Source organism: Accipiter gentilis, chromosome Z (assembly GCF_929443795.1).
Source record: "Accipiter gentilis chromosome Z, bAccGen1.1, whole genome shotgun sequence".
Taxonomy (NCBI): Eukaryota; Metazoa; Chordata; class Aves; order Accipitriformes; family Accipitridae; genus Astur; species Astur gentilis.
In genome coordinates, this window is record NC_064919.1 from 30,110,616 (window position 1) to 30,136,850 (window position 26,235).

The window sequence follows — 26,235 nt, forward strand, 5'->3', positions numbered from 1 at the left end:
TTCTTTTGTTGTTGTTGTTCTTAGAGTTGGTGATAATGTAAATTGTATGCATTGAGTATGTAAAATGCTGCACAAAACCAGCTGGCAAAATTTCTTTGCTATCACTTCTGTCATAAGGATAGGATCCCTGATATTTCTCTCACAGGCAGTTTCTAGCTGCAGCTGCTATGCTGTTCTCTACATGAGTGATGAACATTTAACCCTCTGTAGAACAAGGTGCAAAACATGACCACGTTGGAAAGCACCAGGCTTTACCCTGACAATATTTTGTAATCAAAATAACCCAAGCCCTGACCCTTTGGCTTTATCCAACGAGGGTGTCTCAGAGAACCAGTTTGGACACCTGATGTGTCTGACCATGGGTTCAGGAATGCTGGATCTGAGATCAGGATTGGAAGAGAAGATGTGAGTGGTGCGTGGCTGCAGTACCATCGATACAGTAAGACCCACTGGTATTGCTCAGGTGCTTGCCAGTATTGTCACTGCTGATATTAATCATAGAGCTGATAAGGAAAAATCAACACAAGTGAACTGTGATTTATAGGTATTTCTGTATCACAAGATATAGATCCGATTTTTGGTCCCGGACCAAAAAGATATCATTTGTAAGCAAGTATTCAGTGTCCACATGTATTAAATAAAAAAATTTTAAAAACTCCCCCACCACTTATTTGTGAATGCTGCTTAAAATTCATTAGCCTTTGCTGTTGTTTAGACTTTCCCTTTAATTAGTTTTCAGACTGTACATTCTTTATAATTACCCCAAGCAAGATAAAATGAGAAAGTTTAATACACTCCATTTGTGCAATGAACTGAATAATTTGCGGAAGGTGCTGTATGATTAAGATAGGTTTGTTGCCAAAGTACCATTTTCCATTTGATTACTGTTCACTTATTGCTATGTCTAATTTAGAATCCTATTGTATTTTGTGTGTATATCTTCAAGATGTGCTAGAAATGCCCTCAGATATTGAAAAAACAGCCAGACTAATTTTTGAAAAAATTGTTCCATTCAAAGTGTAGAAGCCAACTGGGTTTTGTTGTTTGGTTTGCGTTTGTTTGTTTTTTTTTTTTTTTTGGGGGGGGGGGGGTTGGGTATGTACAATAATTTGTCATTTTAATGTTTGGGGTTTTTTTTTAAGTAATAATAAAACCGTTTTTTTTGGACATGTTACAGGTACTGGACCCTAACCTGTTACACACCATTGCTTTTGATCTGAGGAGTGTAAAGGTTTCTGAAATCAATTATATTTTAATGGAAGGCCATCATTGCAAGAATTGCTGTAATATCCTCTGTACTAATATATTTCATCACAACCTTTATGAAAGGTTACAAATAAAACACTGATAATTATTTAAATATTTTCTGTGGTTTTTTTATATTTAATGAAGTAATTTATTCTTTATTTTCCTTGTTGTATAGAAAAAATGGAAAACCCTGTTTCAGATGGAAAATTGTTTTAACTGTTTCAATTCAGACACAAAAACTGAAGCTGTTTATTTGAAACAAATTTAAAAATCAAAACCAAATTGAAACAATATTTTAGCAACTGCAGTATCAGTACATGTGAAGGATGATACACCTGATAATTTATTCTATAATAGTTTTCATGGTTACCTAACTCAAATGAAGCACATCATTATATTTAAACATATACACTTGTTCTAATGCAGTAAATATGGGTGCAGGTGTAGAATTACTGGACTAACACCTGATAGGTTAAAGTCTTTGAAAGTTTAGCCTGTAATTAGAAACATAGATATTATATTCCCAGGAAAAAAGCACCTCATTATTTTCATCTTTTTATATTTCAATAACTATTCCATTATTTTGTTTCTTACTAGATGGTAAAGAAATCTATTTTGACCTGAGCTAAAGCTTATGAATCATGAAAACTGGAGTTTCTGGTTATATTTGCTCCTGGCCGTTATGACATTTAAGGATGTGCTTTAAGCACAGGCATAGCTGCATTAAACAGCTGTGTAAAGCTGAGAAGTTATAATAGATCTCAATGCATGCTAAGATGTCTTCATGCTTTTACAATGAAAAGTAGATTCTCTTGCAACAAAATCCGAGTACCAAGTTTCTTGCTATTTCCTGCAAATGGTCTGCTTCCAGCAAATGGTCTCCTTCCCATTCACAGTGAATCTATCCTTCCTGGGACAGCCTAGCCTTGAGAAGAGAAGAGCAAAGTTGCTTTTGCTCAGGTATGCCATCTCAGACACTGGTAACTAGTGGATCTGTAGAGAAAGAAGGTAGAAACAGGCAAGTACATGAAAAATTTTCTTTGGCGCCAAAAAGCAAAATTCAGAAAGCTCCTCAGTTGGAAATTCTGCTGTGGCTCTTCTGTTCCCATGGTTAACCCATATCAATGGACTTCTGCTTCCCAAATTTAAGTCCATATGTTTTTCAGGCATAACATCCTGTGGCAAAATGCCTGGCAATCAATTTTAATTTTATGCTGGCTAGAAAATTACTTCCTTTGATGTTTGATGTCTTAATTTAGGGGGGTTATGGTAAGTGGTGAACAACTGTTGTCTGTAAATTTCCATTACATTTATGACTTTCTAGACATTGATTGGAGGGTATGTTTCTGTAAGAAACTCTGAAGAATGACTACTTTATTCTGAGTATAATGATAAATAATATTGCATCCTGTCTATTTTTTAAAAAAATTTCCAAAAAGTAGATTCCGAACAAATTTGTTTGGAAACAATCAAAGGAGCTCTGGGAACCAACAGCTCTGCTAGTCTCCCAGGACTTCTGATCTTCTGGTTGTACGGCAGAGAGTTGGGAATTTTTAAGTTCCCACTTCAGACAAATGTGTATCTTTGATTTTGCCACCCTATGCCATCAATCTGATGATGCAGTCATAGCTTAAGCCCCTTCACAAATCCCAGGAAAATGATTAAATTTTAAAATTAAATCATCTAAGTTCCTATAGGAGTAGCTATACAAACCTGAGTACTCAATATACACCTGGATATTCTGCATATAAAATGGATAAAAGACTGTTCAAAACCACTTTCTTTTACTGGGGAGTAAAACAATGACATGGTAGAGAGGCACATGGAGAAAAAATCTTGAGCCATGATGTGGTCCAATACTATGCAGCTATCTTAAAGAGCATCTGATCTTCCAAAGACATGGTTGCATGAAAGACAATGAGTGAAACTGGACTGAGACCATACAGAAGAAAAATTGTCAGAGGAAGGCAGGTTGAACCACTGTGGAAGACCTCACCTCTGATTCTCTTTAGAATTCCTACAAGAATTGGGTGCATTTCTTCTATAAAGCTATGAAATCTGACATTGCAGGCTCATCAAGAGATGGCGATGTTTATATCTAAAAAATGTAACCAAAAATAGAACCAAAGCTGAGTTCCCATGGAGTTTTAGAAATATATAAACAGAGTCCAACAACTGCAAAAATATCCTAAAAAAGAAAAAAACCCATCACTTAGAGATGACTCATATCTCTCACTTTCTCAAATAGACAGCTTCAGCACTCCAGCTTCTTATTCATATGAAAGCCTTTGTGGGCATCTAAAAGATACATATCTTTGAGACGTTTGGGGTTTTTTTACATTGTGGAAATTGTAACCTGTCTAAAAGAAAAAAACACATATTAAATGTTCTGCAGGCAGGAGGTTAGACTAGAATTGCATCTAGAAATTTCCCAGTGTTTGACAGTTTACAAAGACCTTCTTGAAACAAGTGCACACTTCAGTCTAGTGTTAGTTGACAGTAGTATTTCAGTTGTAGTTTTGTTCCAATACTATTATGGTCTTCTAGAGAAATTTATGAGAGATTAGTAAGATGTTCATCTCTAATAAGTCCGACTGTATCTAATATGTAGTATTTCTTAGTGGCCAGATGAGAAATCCAATGCTTAGTCTTTGCCTCTCATGGTTTCAGTTTGTGAGAGGGGCTTTGTTGAAAACTGTTTAAGGCTTGGATAAACGACAGCAGAACCAGATAGCCACATAAATATTTGGAGTATTATACAACTATCCTTATCACTACTGCTATCCTTACTTGCTGTTACTTAATAAATACACTAGAATCACTTCTGTGTACATCCAGACTATATGTTTAACTATTTGTAATCAAGCCCATAATACATTCAATATATTTCCCATATTTCCTCAATATAAACTTTTTTCTAAGGCTGGTATCTTAAAGTACTTTATATTGTCAGTATCCCCATGGCTTTAAGTGACATAAAAAGTTAAGAGTGTCCATTCTATGCTGAAACATTTGTTACCTGTATGGAAGAGTACAAAAAATTACACTTGCAGAAATGTTGGTATTTATTACATTAGTTTCAACTTGAACATTTCTTCTGTAAAGCATTTAAAACAACTGGATACTCATAATGATACTGATATTCATGGGCATCATGAAATTTGTATTCTAAAATGTTGTCACAGGAAGGTCATGCATGACACAGTGCTGTCTTTTCATATTTTCAGTAAGTTTTTTTTAATGTAGTAAATGATGCTTCCTAAGACATCTATAAAATAACCAGTAATACTTTAACTAAAATGAAATGGCCAGCTTAATATTTTGAACTCCTTGATATAGCAGCATAAACCATAAAACTAAACAAAACACACAAAATCAATCAAGAGTGGATGGGAAAGAGCATGTAACATGTCTCAGTAATGTCTTGTAGATATGGAATAACTGAGGGTTTAGACAGGTTTTTGGGCTGCCTTTGAGTATATCAAATGGCTAGGAGAGGATGGCAACAGACACCAACAGTTTATTTTAGAAACTTCAATTTCTCTGTGTAATCTTGCTCTTAGCAGGAGAAAACTCAATAATTCAAATTGTGCTCTAATTCTCTTAGGAAACAACCTTTTCTATTACTTCACTATATTGATTATATCAATAACAATTTATAGAGATTACACTGTGCACCAGCAAACAGCATATGTCCTTTGCTAACTTATTACATCCATTAAAAATAAGACATTTTTTGTCTTATAATCAGAAGTCTAAGTAAGAAAATATTGTGTTAATTGTTCATAAACTAAAATGTCAATGCTATAAAAAATAATTAAACATTTAATGCAAAATAATTGTAAACCCCATCTAATTATGCCACTCTCCTTTTAAATTCCCTGTTCTGGCTTTCTCTTGGCTTTTTGGTCAAGTTCGTAATCCTTGTTTCCACCTAGAAACAGCCTATTATCCAAATAGACAGGAAACTCAACCTGTGTTATGATTTGCATTTATCAAAGCTATTCTGCTTCTGATTTTGGCATTTACTAAGGAACTCATGTTTATGCAAAAAAATTCTGACCAACTCCACCCGTTCTGCTTCTGTGACTGCCTATTTTTCTCTGTTTTGGAGCTTGAACAACTGTCAGTAATGGATAGATTTTATCAAATTCTTTTTATTGTTTTTAGCAAAGACAAAACAAAACAAACCTATTTCCCCCAAATTCCTAGAGAAAATATAAACACAATATACCAAATATTTTTCATAGCAGTTGTGAAGAACAGACTTCAGCCGTATTTTTACTTAATGAAATGTCTGCCTAGCCATATTAGCTTCATTTTCTTTGGTCACTTGTACAGTGGATGTCCTGTAACTTAATGCAATGTAATTTAATTTCCTATTTAAACTCCAGTTCAGGACACATCCATTTAATCCATGCAAACTGATCTTTGGAGTGGCCTTCTGTCATACAAAGCTAGACAAATGTGATGTAGGCTTTGTTTGACAACTTAAATTGAGCCTACAATTTATTTATACTTCCTTGCAGTAAAACTTAAATATTATCAAAACTAAAAATCATTTACACTGTATTCAACAACATAAAAGTTATATAGGGTAGATATGTATGCAGAGCAAGTGAAGTGAAAATCATTGGCTGGTAAATGTCCATGACTAATTAGATTTATGCAACTATAAACCTAGCAGTAGTTATCCAGCAAATTATTAAAGGAAAACATTTGAAGACTATCTCACAGAAAAAAAAAAAGTTGCTTTCTGTTTATTCACATTCATTACATGGCAGTAGAAACAGTCTATGTCCTAGAAGTTCAGCCTTGGTTTTTGGTTTTGGTGGGGTTTTTTTTAGTAACACATTAATAAAATAAGGCAGGCAAACACAATGAATACTTTAATGTCAGTACAGTCTCAATTAGCAGAAGAAGAACCAACACACTGAATAGCTGTAAACCAAGTTGGGAAGTAAAGAGGTAAAAAAAAAGATGTGGTTTTAGACCTAAGCACTGCTGTGGTGGCTTTATCATACTTCCACATCTGCACCCATGGTGCCTTATGCTATGAGTCTCTGGAAAATAAGCTACACTGAGCTTTAGGATCAAAGGGCCATAGCATCACAGGGCAGATAATTCAGGCTGGAGGAGGCCTAAGGACATCTCTAGCCCAGGCCCTGACTACAGCAGGGTCAGCTCTGAGGGCAATGTTGGATGAGAGGAGTAATGACAAATACTTGCTTCCTCCAAGCAGGGCCAATTTCTCTCAAACTGTGCTCTGTGAGGATGTAAGCTCATGGCAGCAAGCTTTTGATAGCCAATATTTGGAGGTAATATCCAAAGAGTAGCAGGTGTTGGCTCCTACACACTACCCATTGCCTTATTGAGATGGTATTAGGACTTTCAATGATACTTAGTCTATGCTGTAAATTAAGCAGTGCCAGGTAGTATTCAAGTACTAGAACTTAAAAAGCTATTCTGTCACAATGTTAAAATGATCACAGGCAATTTTAGGGGACCAGAAACTGTCTTTTAGAAAATTCTCAGACCCAGTCTTAGGAGTTAGGACTCAAACCCGATTCCAATAGTCAGTTTGCTATCCTGTTTAGGAGGTAAAATATGTTCAGGTTTAAGGATGCAGGCTGTGCAGTGCTTCAGTGCCAGAAAGCAGCCCAAGTTGTGTTCATCAGCCATGTTTGCAAAGGAAAATTAGTCTCCTGAGTCACCACCATGAATCTGAAAAATCAAAGTGTAAGTGAAGCTTGTATCTTTATCAGGACTTGGTTTTCCCCTTCTGTCCTTTAATGGATCTGCTAAATCTGACTACGTTTTCTTCCCTTGTCCACTCTGCTTTATGTTGGATAAGCTGGTCCGCCTGAAAATGAAGATGAAAATCATTCTAATTTTCCAGAAATCTACTATAAATGTTTAACTAGAATTGTTTAACTAGAATTTCTTCTACTACCAATTTATTCAACACTGATTTTTTTCACATAATCATATACACAGATGGTGAAATAGGAGATAAAGCATTTTAAGAAACAGTCATCACCAACTGTAGTAGAGAGACTGCATTCTGTTAATAATAATAATGTTAGAATGTTCTGAACGTTCAAACCATTATCCATTGGTTAAATGGTCCCAGACAGACTAAATGGATTTAATATAGCTAAAGGTAGTATATATCTAGAGCACAAATAAAATACTATATAAATAGGGTAAGAGATTTCTTTGGAAACCAGTGGATCATCAGAGGTAATGGACTCAGCATGAGCTCTCTGTAATAAGAAAATGGAGAAACATGCTTTTGCCTGTGTGAACAGACTTCTGCTAGGACGTTGTTTCCACTTCTGGCATCTACATTTCCAGATGAAGTAGAAACACCAAAAAGAGTTCAAAAAAAGAACTGCAAAAATAATACAAGAATTGGGGGGGAAAAAAGTAGGGTATTAAAGTTCAGTCTACTCAGTATCTGTTAAAAAGGGTTTAGAAGTAACTTGGTGGTATGTCAGACATGGAAAAGACCATTGATTCTTGGAGCTTTTTAGTCTTTCAGAGAAAGTCATAATAAGATGAAGTGGTTGGAAAGTGAGATTAGGCAAAATGAACTAGGAATTCAGCTGCCATTTCCTAGAAGTGCCAGCTGGCACTGGAAAAATGCATCAGGAGAGTGACAGAATCTCCATCACTTACTGCTTCAGAAGAAAATGAAGTACCTACATAAAAAGCTAGAACCACAGAAAAAAAGCATGACTGAAAAGGAAAAGGGAAGAAAATCAAGTCCTGCCATAAAATAAACATTAGATGCCCGGTATGGTCTCTAGTCTGAGTGTTGGGATTTGAAGGCAGCCACTCTGAGACTTGATTCCTTTGGTTGCAGTAATCTCCATTTCCTGTTGTACCATCACAGCTGAATCACTTCAAAGTAATAACGCATGTTCTGAGTATGAAGTTCCACTTCCTATCTTGGCTTCTTGGGGAGGGGGAAGTTATTGAGGTAGCTAGTTAGCACAGTCCCCTGGGAATCTGCTTTTGAGGGCTTAGGAGTCCATAAGTGCTGGTCAGTTTTTAAGAACCACATTTTAAAAGCACAGAAGCAGGCAATTCCATTGTCTCAAAATTCAGGCAAGTGGGGCAGGAGACCAACTTGGCTGAACAGGGAACCCCTTTTTGGAACTCAGGCAGAAAAAGAAATTGTGCAATCTCTGGAAGAGAGGTCAGGCTTCACAGGAAGATGACAGAGCCCTGGTTTACATATGCAGGGGGAAGGCTTGCAAGGCCAAACTTGACCTAGAGTTGAAACTGGCTAGTGTTGTGTCAGACAACAAGAGCTTTTTTAAGTACTGTAATAGCAAAAGGAGGTCTAAATAAAACATTGGACCAATACTTGTTGAAGACAGTCACCTGACAAAACGGGATGAAGATAAAGAGGAGGCATTCAATGTTTTTTTTTGCCTCAGTCTTTAACAATTCTGATAGTCCTTGGGCTGCTTGGTCCTGAGTTGGAGGACCGTGTCTGCAGGAACAATGACTTTCCATTTGTGGACACAGAAATTGCAAGGGATCAGTTGCATCAGTTGAATGTTCCTAAGTCCATGGGGCCTGGTGGGATTCATCCCAGAGTACTGAAGGAGCTAGCAGATGTTATAGCAGGACCCCACTCGATCACGTAACAAAGGTCTTGGGAGTCTGGGGAGGTTCCCACTGAATGGAAGATAGCCAACATTATTCCAATTTACAAGGAGGACATGAGGGAAGACCCAGGAAACTACAGACCTGTTAGTCTAAACTCAGTACCTGGAAAAATTATGGGAAACATCGTACTGGGTGCTGCTGAAGGCATTTAAAGGCCAATGCAGTCTCAGGCACAGTCAATATGACTTCACAAAGGGAAAATCCTGTTTAGCTTATTAGTATTCTTCTAGGATAAGGTCACCCACTTAGTGGATGAAGGGAAGGTGGTGGATGTTGGTTTTCTGGATTTTCATAAGGCTTTTGATACTGTCCCTCACAGCATCCTTCTGCATGAGTTGTCCAACTGTGAGATGAACAGGTACATGGTGTGCTGGGTGATGAACTGGCTGAAGGGCAGAATTGAAAGGGTTGTAGTGAATGGGGCTACATCTGGAAGGCAGGCAACCACCAGCGGTGTTCCTCAGGACTCAGTTCTAGGGCCAGTTCTGTTCAATATTTTTATCAATGATCTGGAGGCAGGAGTTGAAAGCACCATTAGTAAGTTTGCTGATGATACTAAACTGGGAGGTGCAGGTGCCTCTCTTGAGGGTCAGGAGGCCTTGCAGAGGGATCAAGACAGATTGGAGCATTGGGCAATGATTAACAGGATGAAATTTAACAAGTCTGAAGGCTGGATTGTGCACCTGTGATGGAGTAACACTGGGCACAAGTATACGCTGGCAGACGAGTGGCTGGGGAGTAGCCCTGCAGAACGGGATCCGGGGGTGCTGGTTGATGGTAAGCTCAATACGAGTCAGCAGTGTGCCCTGGCAGCACCCTCTGCATCGTGGGGTGCATCAAACACAGCATAACCAGCCGGTCAAAAGAGGTGATTATGCTGCTTTATTTAGAGTTGGTGCAGCCCCACCTTGAATATGAATACTGTGTGCAGTTCTGGGCACCACAATTTAAAAACAATGTTAAGGTGCTTGAATGTGTCCAGAGGAGGGCGACCAAGCTGGTGGAAGAGCTGGAAGGCATGTCCTGTGAGGAACAGCTGAGGACTTCTGGTTTGTCTAGTTTGGAGAAAAGGAGGCTGAGGGGCGGCCTCATTGCTGTCTACAGCTTCCTGAGGAGGGGAAGAGGAGAGGGACATGCTGATCTCTTCTCCTGGGATCCAGTCACAGGATGCTTGGGAATGGCTCAAAGCTGCACCAGGGGAGGTTCAAACTTGACATTAGGAAGCATTTCTTTACCGAGAGGGTGGTCAAACCCTGGAACAGGCTTCCTAGAGAGGTGCTCAATGCCCCAAGCTTGTCAGTGTTTAAGAAGCATTTGGACAATGTCCTTAATAACATGCTTTAACTTTTGGTCAGCCCTGAATTGGTCAGGCAGGTGTTGGACTAGATGGTCATTGTAGGTCCCTTCCAAATGAAATATTCTATTTTAGTGTATTTTAGAGCCTTATGCAACGCTGCTAATACTATGTACTACTGTACCCCTAATATGTGTTATGTTCTTGGCTAAATTTCATTGCTAACTTCAGAAATAGATGACCCTTCTGCCATACTAGATTGCCTAAAGTCTTTTATCACATTCATAAATTTACTTTGAGCAAAAGTCTTTCCTTTTTGAGGAACTATCACTGAGTTCCTGTTAGGTACAGGGCTTTCCAAAATGTCTGATATGTTTTTTCAGAACACAGCAGAGAACAGTGAATTATCAAAATGTCTAAAATTTGTTTTTCCTTCTTAAGAACCTTCTTTATTGAATATTAATTACATTGGACCTATGGAGCTAAAACAAAAACAAACAAACAAACAAACAAACAAAAACCTAAAAGAAAAATATCACATTTACAAAAACTATAATTTGAAAGAATTCTGGTGCTGGAAACCTGTTGAGATTTTTATCATGCACCAAACCTAAAATGCTGGGACTAGGTAGTCTTAGAATTTCACAGGAATGAAACTTTAAGAATCTGCATACCTGCTGTGTTCACAGCAGTCAATATGGTTGTTGTGTACAGTGTTTTTCCAATTTCTGCAGGAGAAGCTTTATACATCATGACAGCTTGGGCAGTTTTATAGGAATGTGAACGGCTAGTTTGGCTAAAGGAAAAAAAACAATTCCATATTCAATGGAACTAATACATTCTGCTTTCCACTGTATCACTCCTGCACACATTGTATTTAGTTTAATAGGCTAAGTTTGTAGTTTTCTCTGGGGTCTCTCTTCTCTATTTGACTACCTCCCCTCCCCCCCCCCCCCCCCCGCCCCCGCCCTTTCTTTTTTTAGTTTTTAGGAAGATAATCTCTCTCTGTGTTATATCTAGATGAAATGGGCCAGTGTCTTTCACTGTTATGAGAGGCTAGCAGAAAGACTTTTGTACTCATGCAGACAATGTGGTCATGAAGCTTGTTTCCTTAGAAAGACGGGCTAAAAGCAGTGACTTACCTACAATAGCATTTCCTTTGCAATGCAGTGTAATCAAACTGAGAGCCAAAGATAAACAGAGATGTTATTTTTGCACAGTTTATAATGTTTCATTCTACTGGGAATGACTTTTTGCATCAAGAAATTGCACAACAGACATTATTCAGCTTCACAGTAATTGTTACTAAAATGAAAGATGACAGAAAAAGTGCAATTTACACACAATTAAGAACACTTAGGAATATCTAATCTAATATCTATCAAACATGAAAACAATCTTTAAAGTTCATTCAGTGGCACAAGATGTTTGCAATGTGTATGTGTATTTATTCATTTTTATGCATTGTATTATTTCCAAAACATATTTTGGAATACTATGTTTCTTGGTAATGTAGATCCAAAGGCATAATACTCTCGACCATGATGAGACATTTGTGTTACATCCCTTATTTTGAATGTTACCCAATAGAAGCTCACACTCATAAACCAAAATCCAGTTTCAAGTGTTTGATGAAGTTTAAAATATATAAAATAACAATAAAAATAAATGAAATATTCTTCAAAGGAGGCAAGAATGGCTATTATCTGCAAGGCTAAAATTTATGGAGGGTCTTGTCCTTTTCTTTCCTCAAATTTTTCTTATTCTGTCCTGCTGAATCTTTCTCATATTAAATAAGCTCTGACAGGAACAGATAATAAGAGTGTGAATTTGGCAGTTTGTATTTTTCAAGTTTCATTAATTGCCAAACAAATAGACAAACCTTTTACTGAATTTGGAGCACAAGAGCAACATGTCTCCTGAATAATACTACAGAAATAGTGCCAGAAGGACACTGGGCAGGATAGGAGAGAGCTCTTTGTGATCTACTATATATGAAATGAAGTGCCAGTATGTTTGCTTGAAGAGGAATAGAAAACATTACAAATGTAGTGGAAATTATAGCTCACTGAAATATGTATGTTGCTCATGTAATCTTAATTCCTGTTGCATATTCACACAGAAAGCTACTGTATTAAGCCATAGAGTGTGTGTATGTGTGTGTGTATAAGTAATACAACTAAGAAAGGGAAAAGGGGGAATGGTTATGTCTGGCTAAGTCAATTATCTGGAAGACTATGAATTTCTACATGCCCTCTCACTTCTGTCTTACATGAGTTTCTTTTCTCATTAAATTGCAATTGAGAATGTGGACTTTTGATAAATACTACAGTTCTTCTTACCTCAAACTGCTCACAAAACTGCCCTTTTCCAAGAAACACAATCTAAGAAAGGATTTGTTCCATTGTTAATGTTTGTTCTCTAATATATAGCAGGTTATTAAACATGCACAGTGAAGTAACCGAAGTATGACATGCAGCTCCATTAGATGTGTGTAATAAATAGAAGACATTATAAAAGGAGATTTACAGAATCTATTACTGTTCCATGCTGGAGAGAAATATAAAATGAAAGTCCTAAAGGAGATATATGATAAGCCATGGAATACTATGCAGCACTTGTTCCCTAGGGGTCCAGTTTAAGGCAGGCCAAGCAGAGGACAATTGAAGAGCAGATGTAAAAAGTGCTTAAACCTTAGGGAAGCATGAAAGGCGATTGTATGGATAGATAGTTTATAATCTGAGCAGCTGGTTTACAAAATCAAAGGAAAAAGAAAGAATGGGAAAATAATAAAAAATTAAAGACATTATTTTGTTCATCATGAAAAATTCAGTAAAAGGGGTACTGCTTAGTGAAACAAAGGTAATTAAGCAAAATCATGTGTTTTATCTTTGCCAAACTGGTTGCAGCAATTGACAAAAATCTGTCCACTTGTCTTACACTGTAAGCTTGATGCAGGCATTGCCAATAAGTCCTTGCCATTGCTTTTGACATCACAAATATTTGCCTTTAGAAATGACAGACCTGGTGATCGAAGTGTAAATGCAACGCAGTGCATAAAGAGTTCACAATCAGCATCTCACCTATGTAGTCAGCAATGTTCATTTCTGAGAACAAAAAGACTTCAGATGGTGAAGTTGTACAGGTGTATGAGCACATTAATCAGAAGGAAAATAAAAGCTGAAGAAAAATGTCCAAAGGGCAAATATTCCTGTTTGTTTTGATTAGATGTTTCAGATTTATGAAGAGCACTGACAATAATTGAAACTCTTGTGAGGTAAAAGTATATCATGAATAATAGGAGTGTTTCATGTCTAACCTCCATCCCAAAGCACTTGATCATATTTTACAGATTTTGGATTTGAGCCTATGAGCTGTGCTGCAGACTCAGTTGTTTTTTTTCTGGTGTTCCACACAAGCACAAAAATCTGCCTGCAAATTGATAGGTAGAACTGACCTGGTGAAATTGGGCTGCTACACAGATGTGTACTTATTTTCTTATGCAAAAGAATATGAAACCCTCGCCTGACATCTTCTTCTGAGGTTAACTCTGCTGGCTGGAAATGTTCCCATTCCAAGGTGTTTACCACAGTTCTAGCTGGTTGTCACTGTCCCTTCATTTCTTCCTGAAGAGCAGTCAGGTAAACACTTCCATTCCTGTCTGGGGTAGTACGTATGTACGTATGTATGTACGTACATGCATACTAACTACTCTCCTACTATCCCCCCCACTTAATTATAAAACAAACACAACTGCTTTATATGAAGTGACTAACTACTCTGTGGCAAAGGGAAGTAAGAAACAGGTGAGCAGAAATAATCACATCTCTTTGGAAACTGAGTATTTGCCCATGCCTTCTATAAATACAGTCTGCTAAAGGTTTGAACAGGTCTTCAGGTATCTGACCTATTCCAAAATGAGTTTACAGCACAGATTTTCCTCTTGGTTAAGAAGATGGTATCCAGAATGGGTAATTTAACAAAACTTTGCAGCAATATATGCTATTGAAATTTTAAGCATCTGAAGGCTGGAGGAAAGCTTATACTTACAATTTAGGCAATCAGCCACCCTTTCAAACTGATGAATGTTTACTCCTTTTCAGCAAAACCCTAGTGATTTTTAAACTATGAAATTATATATATTTCTTAGCTTCCTGTTCCATTTTTCACTAAATCAGCATACAGAGTTGCTGCTTTTGATGTAAAACTTTGTGTTTTGTTTTGTTTTGTTTTGTTTTTTTCTTTATGAGTATGCTGGGCTCATCCTAGAGAGGAAACAAGCATTTATTAGAGCACATTCCAGGACATTACACGGGTAAGTCTACAGTACCTTCTACAATCTCCAAGGTTCTGCAATAGGGGCAGAAAGTAGTCCACTGATATCTGACATTCTTCTGGTCTACTTACCAATAGTTTGTGTCCTGGCACATTCATTTCTGCTACCCGACTAACAACTAAAATGAGATAATAAGATTCAGTGTCACTCTTCATCTGCTATTGTGGAACTACTCCATCTCTTGAAATGACAGGGGAAAGGGAGAAGTTTGTCTGGACACTGCAGTCTGAAAAATTAGCACAATGAACTAGCAAAACTAATCTGCCATTTTTACAGTGTTTAATTAGTAGCTCTTAGACATGAGTCATGGTTGCAGCCAGTGTTTGACCAACCTTTCTCAGCAACAACACTCAGGTTGCATTTTCATACAGGAAACATCCTTTGGTAGCAGTATTCACTTTCAGGTGACATTCAAAGAGCAAGAAGAGTACTAGCAAGCCTCTGTAGGAGAATCTGGGGTTAACAAAGGTAAATAGGAGAAATCAAAGGATACAAGAATTTTTGGAAGGATGGAACTGATAAATATTGTTGGCTTTTTGTGGGGCAGAAGGGAAGGAATTCCTGTTTTTTCCCAGCCCCTAAGCTGCATCCTATTTTGCCTGTCATCTTGAACCAGCCATAGCACAGCCATTCTCAACATTTCCTCAAGAAGTTTTCCATGTCATTGCTGAACAGGTTTATTCTTTGTGTATCAGACATAACGTGGTAGCTGAATCTTTGGGCATCTTCTTGAATAAGCAATACACAGGCACAGTCACAGAGCCAAATATTTTCAATAATAATGCAATTGGCTTTGTCCAAGAAGGATGAAGAGCTGTGCTAATACAGAAGAGGGCTGTACCCTTTGAGGGAAGAAGGAAGGGAGAGAAAGAGAATGGACGAAAAAAATATGAGTTAAGCAGGATCTGCAAAAAGTGCTAGGAAATGCCACTAAATGTGGAAGTGCAAATGATATGTTATAAACTGATGTGTTGCCCACAAAATTAATTACAGGGCCAATGATAGATGACAAAAAGATCACTATAAGAAAGAGTACACCCTTTCTGTATGTAAACATACACACACAGAGGAAGAAATGCTAGCCCTCTTATTTCCCATTCTTGCGGGGTTTCCAGCATCTGTACCCTCTGCCATCTTTCCACTACTCACCCAGTGACCACAGCTGAGGTGGCTGTGTGGCCAGCACTGGGGCAGAGAGAGGAGGAAGCTGAGATTTTGCCTGCATGTTACCCTGCTCTGACTGTGTGTTTCTGTAACAATTTGTTATCTCATCTCCCATCACAGAGAGATGCAGCAGAGAGAAAGAGAAGTAATAAAAAACCCCAGTAAAATTCCAGACATCTCTACTGCCAACTACTGCCAAGCACATATTTTGGTTGCTTATTCAGCTCTATTGTAGCATTTCATATTTAATGATTCACTTTTCAGCTGGGAGCTTGTCTGAACCCCTTCAAGGCTACGTATAAGCTACATTTTTGGAATGAAAGCAACTATTATTGGTTTTAATAGAAAGTTCTTTTGTTACAGCCAGACATGCTTGTTAAACTTCTATCTCACTTCTGTCTTAAAAATTTGACCATCAGTATCACAATAAGCGCTGAATTTTTGTGAAAATCCATCAGCTATTTAAGTGCCTAAATGGGAATGAGGTTTTTCTTAAAGTCTAGTTCCTGCTGTGCTGAGCCTAACAATGTCTTCCTTGAAGTCTAAAAATCAGGTTTATTGGAACTACAAGATCAAGCTTGTGCAAGCAAAACCTCAGATTTGCCTTCACTAATTGAATTTCATGAAAATCTCTTCTGGGCTTGTACTTCATGAAAAAGAAACAGACCTGTGAGGTTAGGGGGAAATAAACAAAAGGTTGACCAGGTTATACAAGGGTGTTTTGCCCTTTGGAAATTTTCAATAGCACAAAAATTGTTCTTTCAAATTAGGACAAAATTAAAATAGATAGACATTTTGCAGATGTAAATATGCTCTGAAATGATTTTTCAGAATTCACTGAAATTAAACATTTCATTACTTTAAAGCAACATTTCAGTATTTGACTCATATTTCAAATGAAATTTCAAATTAAGACATAAGATGGAAGGACAAATGTCTATTTGTGACTTGAAATTTTGCTTCATATCAGGAATTGAAAAAAGTGTGATTTATTTTTTTTTTTTTTGCTTGGAAAGAAAATAAGAATTATAAAACTTTTTAAAAACAGAAAACATTTTTCTATATAACATTTTACCTTCAACAGATTATATTTTTGGCTAGCAACATTTCCAAACTAATATTTTTAGTCTGTAGTGACAGGTACTGATTTCAAGCAGTTGGATCCTCCATAGTCATCCCCATATTGAAATATTCTAACAAGTGTCTCCAATGATCCCATATTTATTTTCTATCAAATTATGTTGTGTTCTTTTTTTTTTTTTTTCTCATACAAAACTTGTAGACATGCAAAATATCTGTTTGAAACACAATCCTGCTGTTCTGGCCCATACTAACTCCTGAACTATGCCTTAAAATTGTCTGGAGAGTATTAACTGAGCAGAACTGTCTCAAGGGCCATTAGGAGCATGATATATTCAGTTAAGTTCCAGCATCTAGAGATGTTTCTAGGGAATAATTAATCTTATATTCTTTTGAGTCTTTCCTGATTTAAAAGCAACAGAACATGACTGATGAGAATCCAGTTTGTTCTAAATTTGCTAAATGAAATGTTCTGAAAATGTATTCATAGCCCAAAACCTTCATTCATTTCCTTCCATGTTTGTGTGGACTTTCAACTATCTCCAGGTAGACATTCCCTACTCCATCCATCTTGACTTGGTAATAGCACAAATACATTAAACGTGGGAAGATTCAGTGATGTTGGCATGATATATTCACACCTGACAGAGTTCCCACATTTATAAATCTATACCGAGAACATATAGACAGCTTGTGATCTTGCTGACGTCACACAGTCAGCAATAAAAACCCCAGCTAAAATCCATCCTTAATATTCTATTGAAAATTCAAAGAATTCAGCCACTTTTTTAAAAAAACCTGTTCACCTGCATAAAAGTGTATCGAACCAATACACTATTGCAACTATGATGCACCACTCTGTAAATACCTGATCACTGAGGATATGTTTATTGCACAGAAGCATATGAGGCCTATTCATGTCCAGCATTATTTTTTTTCCTAAAACATAGCAATAAGCTCATTTGAGACAGCTGCCAACTGCCTGAGATATGAGAGACTTTTCTCTGGGAAGAATCTTCTCTTTCAGAGGACTACATATGTCACAAAACTGATGCTCTCCTCCTGGGAGAAGCAGCTAACCTAAATACTGGGTTCTATTGTAACTTAGAATCATGGAGTCACAGACTGGTTTGGGTTGGAAGGGACCTTTAAAGATCATCTCGTTCAACCACCCTGCCGTGAGGCAGGGACACCTTTCACTAGATTAGGTTGCTCAAAACCCCATCCAGCCTGACCTTGAACACTTCCAATGTTGGGGCATCCACAGCTTCGCTGGGCAACCTTTTCCAGGGTCTCACCACACTCACTGTAAAAAATTTCTTCCCTATAGCTAATCTAAATCTACCCTCTTTCAGTTTAAAACCTTGTCCTAGCCTGTCTCAAAACCTGAGAGAACAAAGCTTTTGTTTGCACAGGAGCTAGACAAACTGCTGAGGGGTTGAGAGACAAAATGTATTGCAGATGACATTAGATTCATAGACTATATTGCCATGACAAAACAAGAATTGGGAAAACCAACTGAAGTAAGATGGGAGATGAGACAGGGAAAGTATCCTTTATAAAGAACATGGCATTGACTGAACTCAATCAAAATCTCTCGCAGCTCTCAAACTCTTCTGCCTATTGTGTTGTCATGATCAGGAGCCATTTACTTGACCTTCCCTGGGAGCTGCTGGCTAGGTGAGGTGGCAGGTGGCATACCATCTCCTCATACTGTTTTGTGCAGAACCTGAGCCTGTGCTGAGATGTACTGCATGGCACCATTAAGCCTTCAGGTACTATAATGACATCAAGATTGAAAACTGGGATGCCCAATTTTGTGTCTTTGCAGGAATGGGCAGCAACTGAGGAAGAATTTTATGGAACTAAATGTTGCACTAGGATGAGGAGAATAGCAGTTGCGTTTAAGACCTATTTTAAGTCCTTTTAAGAATCTAGCCCTGAAAAGTTACACAAATATGTGAGGCAAGAAATGGTCTTCAAAGACCATGGTGTGATTTGAAAAAGAAAATAATTTATGCAGTGGTATAGTCAAAGAGAGTAGGAAATACTAAATATAATTTAAATAAATATGAATAACCTCTGACTTTTTCAATTTCCTTTTTATGAAGTCTTTCAAAAGGTGTGTTAAGGAAACAAAATCCTTGCATTCTTTCTAGCAGACTCTCTGTCTTTTTCTTTCTCTCAAAGAATAAAATGGCCATACTTCCATTTTCAGCACCTGGGTCCTGTCTGAAATCTATTAGGAAAGTTTGGTGTCAGCAATGATAAAAATCTGCTTACATTAAGTATGGGATCTTATGCGAACTAATGACATGGAAAATGACTGCACTATGCATGTTCTCAGAACTTACAGCATACATTGTCTACAGGAATCCTTACCTGCTTCATTTTCCTCTTGGACACCGAACACGTTGCATTTCATGTTACAAAATTTAACAAGCAGTGCTGATCTTTCTTTTAGTCTTCTTTTTGATACTTCTCTTTTTCTACTTCCATTTTTATTGCCGCAGGGTGCCTCTCTTCCACTAAATCTTCCATCCTTGCACTCCTCCAGCTCCCTTCCTCTCTGGATTCTACCTTTAGGGGTGCTGAAGGATCTGAGAACTTTGCTTTTCTCTACCCAGGCTGACACTTCCTTGTCTCCTGCGCTCATCATTTTATACTGGTTTTACTTTGTAGCCAAAAGGAGGAAATTAAAGTGCCAGCTGCACTTATGTACCAGTCCAAAAAAAAAAGGGTAATAGTCTTACAGAAATAATTTCAAAAGCTTCCACCTAGATTCAGGCAGAAATCCAGAACTCTCCTACTTACTCAAGAAACAGTCTATGTTTCCTATGGAAAGAGAGGCCTAAATTAATGAGGTTCAAAAGGAGGCATGAATCATATGATCAAAGCGATTAGTGTGGTCCAGTGGGGTACAGAACAGAAGAAGGTTCTCTTAGAAATAATAACCATTTTAGTTTGCATTTTTATTACTGTAGACCCTATCAGCTCAAAGGAATTAACAGAGATTTAAAGTCTTGCCCTGACATCTTTTCTCATGTGCAACACTGAGTACTACCTGGTAGTTTTACAGCCTGCAAAATACCTAAGTTTCCCAGTATTTATTCATGGATATCCCATTTGGGTGTTAGCTTAGGATCACAGAAGGCAGCCAAGAATCCACAGGCCAAACGATAACAGTGATGAAGGAGTAAAACGAGCTGAAGACCAGATAAATGTTGAGAAGTGAGGGGATGAAAGAAGCAGAAATCCCAGTTTAGAAATGGATTAACAATGAATGTCAGTGTCTATAAAAAAGATTTAGTCTTCATTAAGTTCTGAGTTCAAAACAGTAATGAAACTCAAAATGCTGGACTGAAAATGCAATGTGCAATCAATGATTTTGCTAGTTAATTTCATTTTTGTTTTCTTGTCCTTTCATTTTTGTTGTCTTGACCCTTCCCAGCTTGGAGAAGAGAAGGCTGAGCGGTGAGCTTATTGCAGTCTACAACTTCCTCAAGGTGGACAGTGGAGGGGAGGTGCTGATCTCCTCTCTCTGGTGACCAGCGATAGGACACGAGGAGATGGAATGAAGCTGTGTCAGAAGAAGTTCAGATTGGACATTAGGAAAAGGTTCTTCAATAAGAGGGTGGAACAGGCTCCCCAGGGAAGTGGTCACGGCACCAAGCCTGTCAGAGTTCAAGGAGCACTTGGACAATGCTCTTAGGTTAGTTTAGCTTTGGGTAGTCCTGCGAGCAGCAGGGAGTTGGCCTCAATGATCCTTATGGGTCTCTTCAAACTCAAGATATTCTATGATTCTATGATTCATCAGATTCTAATTCTTACCTTTTTCTGATGGTTTAGTTGTATTTCTTTTTCCAAGTTTTTAAGATGCAGACAAATCAAAGTTTGGCGATTTGCAGACTACAGAGTAACACAGAAGTAGTTATCACCTGCATATCATAATGATATGTTTAGAAATAATATTCTGTGTGAAATATAACCAAGCACATTAAAATAATTGCTAACTTCCTGCATTACAAAAATAGCATATACTAACTTACACACTATGCAAGAATGCTAGTGTATGCTAGCACTAGCTGTATTTAAGTTAGGATTTCATTTATTAAATATTATTGTGTTCAGTGAATTCCTACCATTTGGTTACACAGCCACCAGTACACTCCACTAAGTACACTTTTACAAAAGCAATGGTATTGTTGTTATAAAAGTGGTTCACACAGGATGAATAATAGGAGATTAACTATATAAACAAATGGCCAGCAACTGCAGAAGAAATGGAAGCTATTCATCCTGACTGAAGAAAGGTACTGGTCACTTGGGATCTCCCAGTTGTAAAAGAAAGACTTTGGTGAAGAAACAGAAAGTTCTCAAAGATCTACCTTACCAGAGTACATATAAACCGAAGCAAGTTCTAAACAATGAACTAAGATCAAAAGGAAACAGGAAACTAAAAACAATAGCACATTATTTAAAAAGGATGGATATTTTTAAATAGGAGTGTATTGTTAGAATCTAAATACAATGACATGGTCATTCAGATTTGGACACTACTGACAAGAAAAGGACTTTGAAAATACGTATTCCATAATTTTGACTGTAAAACCTCCTTTTAAGAGTGGCAGGCCAACAGATGCTAAAATACTGCATGTAAATTTCTTTCCTTATGTACTTACAACAATAAGGCTACAGAAGGCCTAATCTCATCATAAGCCCAATTTGAACTTGATTCTAGCTTTCCTAGCCTGATCTAGGATGTCAGCAAGATTAACTTCATTTTAGTTCTTCGCATCGGTTTTGAATATAAATGCATTTTTCTCTACTTTAACATGAATGAATGACAAAGCACCTGCAACATTATTTCCATTAATTCACTTTACTATCACAGTGGACACAAAAGGAATCAGTACAGTATTCCAGATTATATTTATAAATAAAAAGCATTATCACACAATAAAGAATTACAACATATGTGAATAAAAACTATTTTATAAAGCAGCAGGCAGTGAAAAATATTTAACTTCAAGGCCATGTTTCTGACACATATAGTCTGTTGAATTTTACATGTTTTTTTTCAGTTGTTTCACAAGCACAATAATCACTGTGTTGGATGTCCCGTTTTTCAGATGCAATCTGCATGAATAAATAGGTTGATTCAAGATCCACTGTTGCAACATAAAGAAAGGTTTAACAGCTTGAAAAAGAATGGCTAAACCAGAGCCAGACCTCTGCAGTACTTACAGTCACTTGTAACTCTATTACAGCAAGATTCAGCCATGTCTACCCATTTGTTGGAAAAAGGGCATCACAAAACCCTTTACAACTGAGCCCATTATTGACAATTATCTACTCATTTCTGTAATTATTCTGGGTCAAACCCCACATTATATTATTTAGTGCAAATTCACAGATCTAAATCCACATCTTCACAGTTTTTCTTAACCCTCCATTTTCCATTTCAAAACTGTATGCTGAACTACAGGAATTTCCATGCTGAAATGACCATAAAATTGAAAAATTAATAATATGGAAAATAAATGCATTTTCATACTAGTACAAATCACTTCAGGGAAGAATTGTGCATAGCATTTTTTCCCTACAAAAATACGTATTTGAACATGCCCACTCCATTAAGTTGTTTCATGTATGCCACACTCTACTTTGACCTAAGTTTCTATCTCAGAATCCACCATGAGAGATATGCAGGTATATTGCCTGTTGGCATTTTTCATATGCCACAATAATAGTATTAAATTGTCCACCCACTGAAAAAATGCCAAATGAGGTTTCTTCAGAGATAATTGTCTCCTGAACCAATCTCAAACAACACATCAGTCTGTTGTAGCTGTCCCAGTGGAGTTCACACACTTCCTTTCCACTGCCTTTATCTATTTTCTTCAGTGGACAATTTATTAGTGTGATTAGAGATATTTCTTAGTGTTTTGAGAGAGACACCTCTGAATACTGTACTTTCTCCCACAGTATGCTCAACTATTTTTTCTTGGTGTAACACTTAGGGTGGAGTAGGGTGCTTGCTTTAAAGAAATAATGTTAACACAGACATGCAGTTCATGTGTCAAACTAAAAAGATTACATTCATAGATGGACAAAGGATAAAACTGCCTCTTCTATGTTCAGGAGATTATGAGTTCAGGCGAACATGAGTAGCAACACAGCTTATTTTGCTGTAAAAGTCAGGATGATAGTGTTTAAATAGTTTATGCGAAAACATGGTTGCTCTCTAAGTTGTGAAACTGCCATTTACAATCATAATGATGAAAAGCCATCAATATTCTGTGAGAATAGCTTGATTTCTGAAGAATTATGTCTTTCATAATTCATAGCTTAGAGAATTTGACTGAGTCTGCTTAAATGAAGGTATCTGAGATAACGTAACATACAGGATATGGTTCTGCACGTTCTGCACATTGTGGCAGAGTTGCGGCTTTTGGTGCTTCTATTTAAATGCGTTAGTCTTTTCCCTTATAAATCAGTTATAAATCACTCCTGCCAGCAGGGGCACTACATAAAATAGGATTCAAGTGAATATTTGCAGGGCATTTAAAGGGATCTTTAACTTGTTCTTACCAGGATTCCCACTCATTAGATACTAATAAAACTCAGGATGTAATTCTTGCTAGGAAAAAAGAACAGAAGAATCATAATAAATGCAAGCAAAACACATTTTCAGCAGTATTTAAATTTTCAATAAATGCGGTTTTTCATCCTTTAGTTGTCCAAAGGCAAGCCTAAAAAAAAAGGGATCCTTGGCTTGTTTGAGGAAACAAAGAACCACTTAATATTTTCCCTTAATAGATAATACATGAGTCATTTGATGGAACAATATTGGCCATATTTTAGAATAAATACTTTCTTTACAATATGAAAGTATTTCTTCAGAGGAACAAAAGTAAAGTTGTACTTCATTGGTCCAAATAACATCTCATGTAAGCCAAAGTTCTCCAAAATAGAGATATATTGTGCATGTGAAATTTTATAGTATATTTTATAAGACAAACAGTAGTTCTGTTACATTTTCAATCATAATTCTAAAATCACTATACTTAAAATACATTATTTTAATACTAATCATTTTAATACTAATACATCACTCAATAAAAATAGCATTATCTCTTAGAGAAGGGTAACTTGAGCTGTTCTCAACTGAGAAAAATAAGATAATTTTTTAAGTAAAATGTATCATCTTATCTAAATGTAATGAAAATTTTTTTTTCTTCCTCATCCTTCATACCTGAAATATACTTGAAAGACTTGCTCCTGGTATTCACTTATTCACTGTTCTGTAGCAAATTCTGGAGCAAATTTGGAAAACTCATTCTCCTAGTTGATTAGCTGCTGCATCCTATTTGCTTTCCTCCTTGACAGCTTGAAAAAAGTCCTGTCTTTCACTTGAATACTTACTTCCTACCACTTTCAGCAAAAGTTAACATCATCATTGATTTGGGGCAATGAGGTCTTGTAACAATCCATCAGAGACGTCATTTGTTAACAAACCTGAAATCAGAATTTGCACTCTGCTTGAGACTTCAAACAAAAAGTAAAAGGAGGCATTGAGAGTCCTACAGTTGCATCTGGGGCTCATCGGAGGGTTTGGTGCTCCTTATTCCTCCCTCCAGGTCCTGGTGAACCCCTTGAAATAGGGACTCCCGGCCTCGATCCTTGGTGCTGCCACCCTGTGGCCAAGAAAATTACTAAAGATGATCCCTAGAATTTCTAAGCTATTACGCATCAAGAAGTCAAGGATTGTTCTTTAACAAGGAAAAAAGAAAAAAAAAATGGAAAAGTGTTTATTCCCATAGAGAATGAAACCAAGGGAAAGGAAGGAAATGAATCAGGCATGGAAACCTTGGATACCAAATAACAAACAAACTGCTTAACATTGAAGCGACTCCCAACTAAGTATTAGCAAACATGCACTGTAATTTTCCCACATACTTAGGTTGATCTGCAAAGTGGAGCTCTGTATACACATCTGTTTTTAGGGATTCAACTTCCTTTCAGAAGGATTAAGTCACCAGTGACATTAGTTCCTTGCTATCCACTACTACCGCTGCTGCTGTGGCCTAGAAGAGCCAAGCAGCACTGAAATTCATTAAGTGTGTTTGTCCCTTGTGTGGTTGAGGGATCCAAACTCTTTTCAAGACCTCTGACTGTGGGAAGTCAAATGCCACCTCTCCGTTTGCTGCAAGCACTTTTCACTTGCAGCTGCTCTGACTCAGCCTCCCTAAAGTGTCCTGTCAGTCCACATTCAACCCAGTATGACCAAGCAGTATTACACTTGGACATGCAAATGAGAATCTGGTGTGTTAATTTCTCCTCCTCTTTGCCCTAAACATCTGTAATTATGTTTAGGACTGACATGCTGGAGCAATCACTCCCTGGCCAGCAGCTGGTCCCCTAACTCGTCTTTTAGTCCAGCCCAGGGATTGCACAGATTGTGGGTAGACTCTGCAGTGTCCTCTGGAATCCATCATCCCCAGAGTTCCTGTCAGTTAGGTGTTCAGGCATTACTGGTAATTCCTCATTCAGAATAAAAATTACTCCTTCTTATTCTCATATTTCATTATTTATTTACATAGAACTACACTTGTTAGCCATCCAATAGAATCTACTTTAGTACAGGAAGACCAAGCCCAACCATCTAATTTGTGTTACACAGTAAGACAGGATGTATCTTTCCCTAGTTCAGAAAAGACACCTTACTTAAAAACTTAACAAGTTGTTACTTCCTTTTAAAAATAAAGTTGTCACATCTCTAAATAAAGGGTATGTAACATCTTTTCATAAGAAAAATAAAAGGAAAGCTTCTGCTCTCACTTTTCTTCAGTGAAAGCTCAGAAGTGGTTAGACTAGCAGAGTTTATGATTTGCACTACCAGATGCAGTCTGTGGCAATTGGTAGTGGACAGTACATCTTGTAGCTGTAAAATGAAGACACTGATGCTTCTTTTCCATTATCCTTTGTCTGCTTAGCCTGCTTAGTTTCCAAGCTCTTGGTCTGTTATTGTATCTATGTTGAACCATTTATGTTGAACCATACACAGCAAATCCTTGATTCTACTTGAGGCACCTTTATCCTTCTTATTAGAACCATTTTGTAGGTAAAGAATAAAACCAAATACAAGTGGTTAGGAATGAAACAAACCAGGTGTCTACAAAACAGAGCACATAGCTGTACCGCAGCAAGCCAGACTGCTGACATGCATCTACTACAAACTGGAATAAAGCATATCCTCAGACAGAATTTAAAATTTACTCCTGCTGGATAAATGGTTCCTTCAACCTTTCAGCCTGCCAAGCACTAAATTTCTACCCAGTCATCGTCGAGCAATAACTATTGAATTCTAGATAATTCATGCAGTTCACAGATCCAGCTTTGTAACAGGTTATTGAAAGCAAATCAA

The 26,235-nt window shown here is 37.2% G+C and overlaps 1 protein-coding gene across 1 annotated transcript in view; it reads right to left on the reverse strand.

Moving 5' to 3' along the window:
* Window positions 1-6,196: 6,196 nt before the first annotated feature.
* The window catches only part of FAM174A (family with sequence similarity 174 member A), a 48,135-nt gene continuing 28,096 nt past the window's right edge, over window positions 6,197-26,235 (reverse strand). The window contains exon 3 of the mRNA XM_049796403.1: window positions 6,197-7,111. Within this exon, the coding sequence (XP_049652360.1) occupies window positions 7,060-7,111 (52 nt within the window). The 3' untranslated portion in view covers window positions 6,197-7,059. The remainder of the gene's footprint in view (window positions 7,112-26,235) is intronic.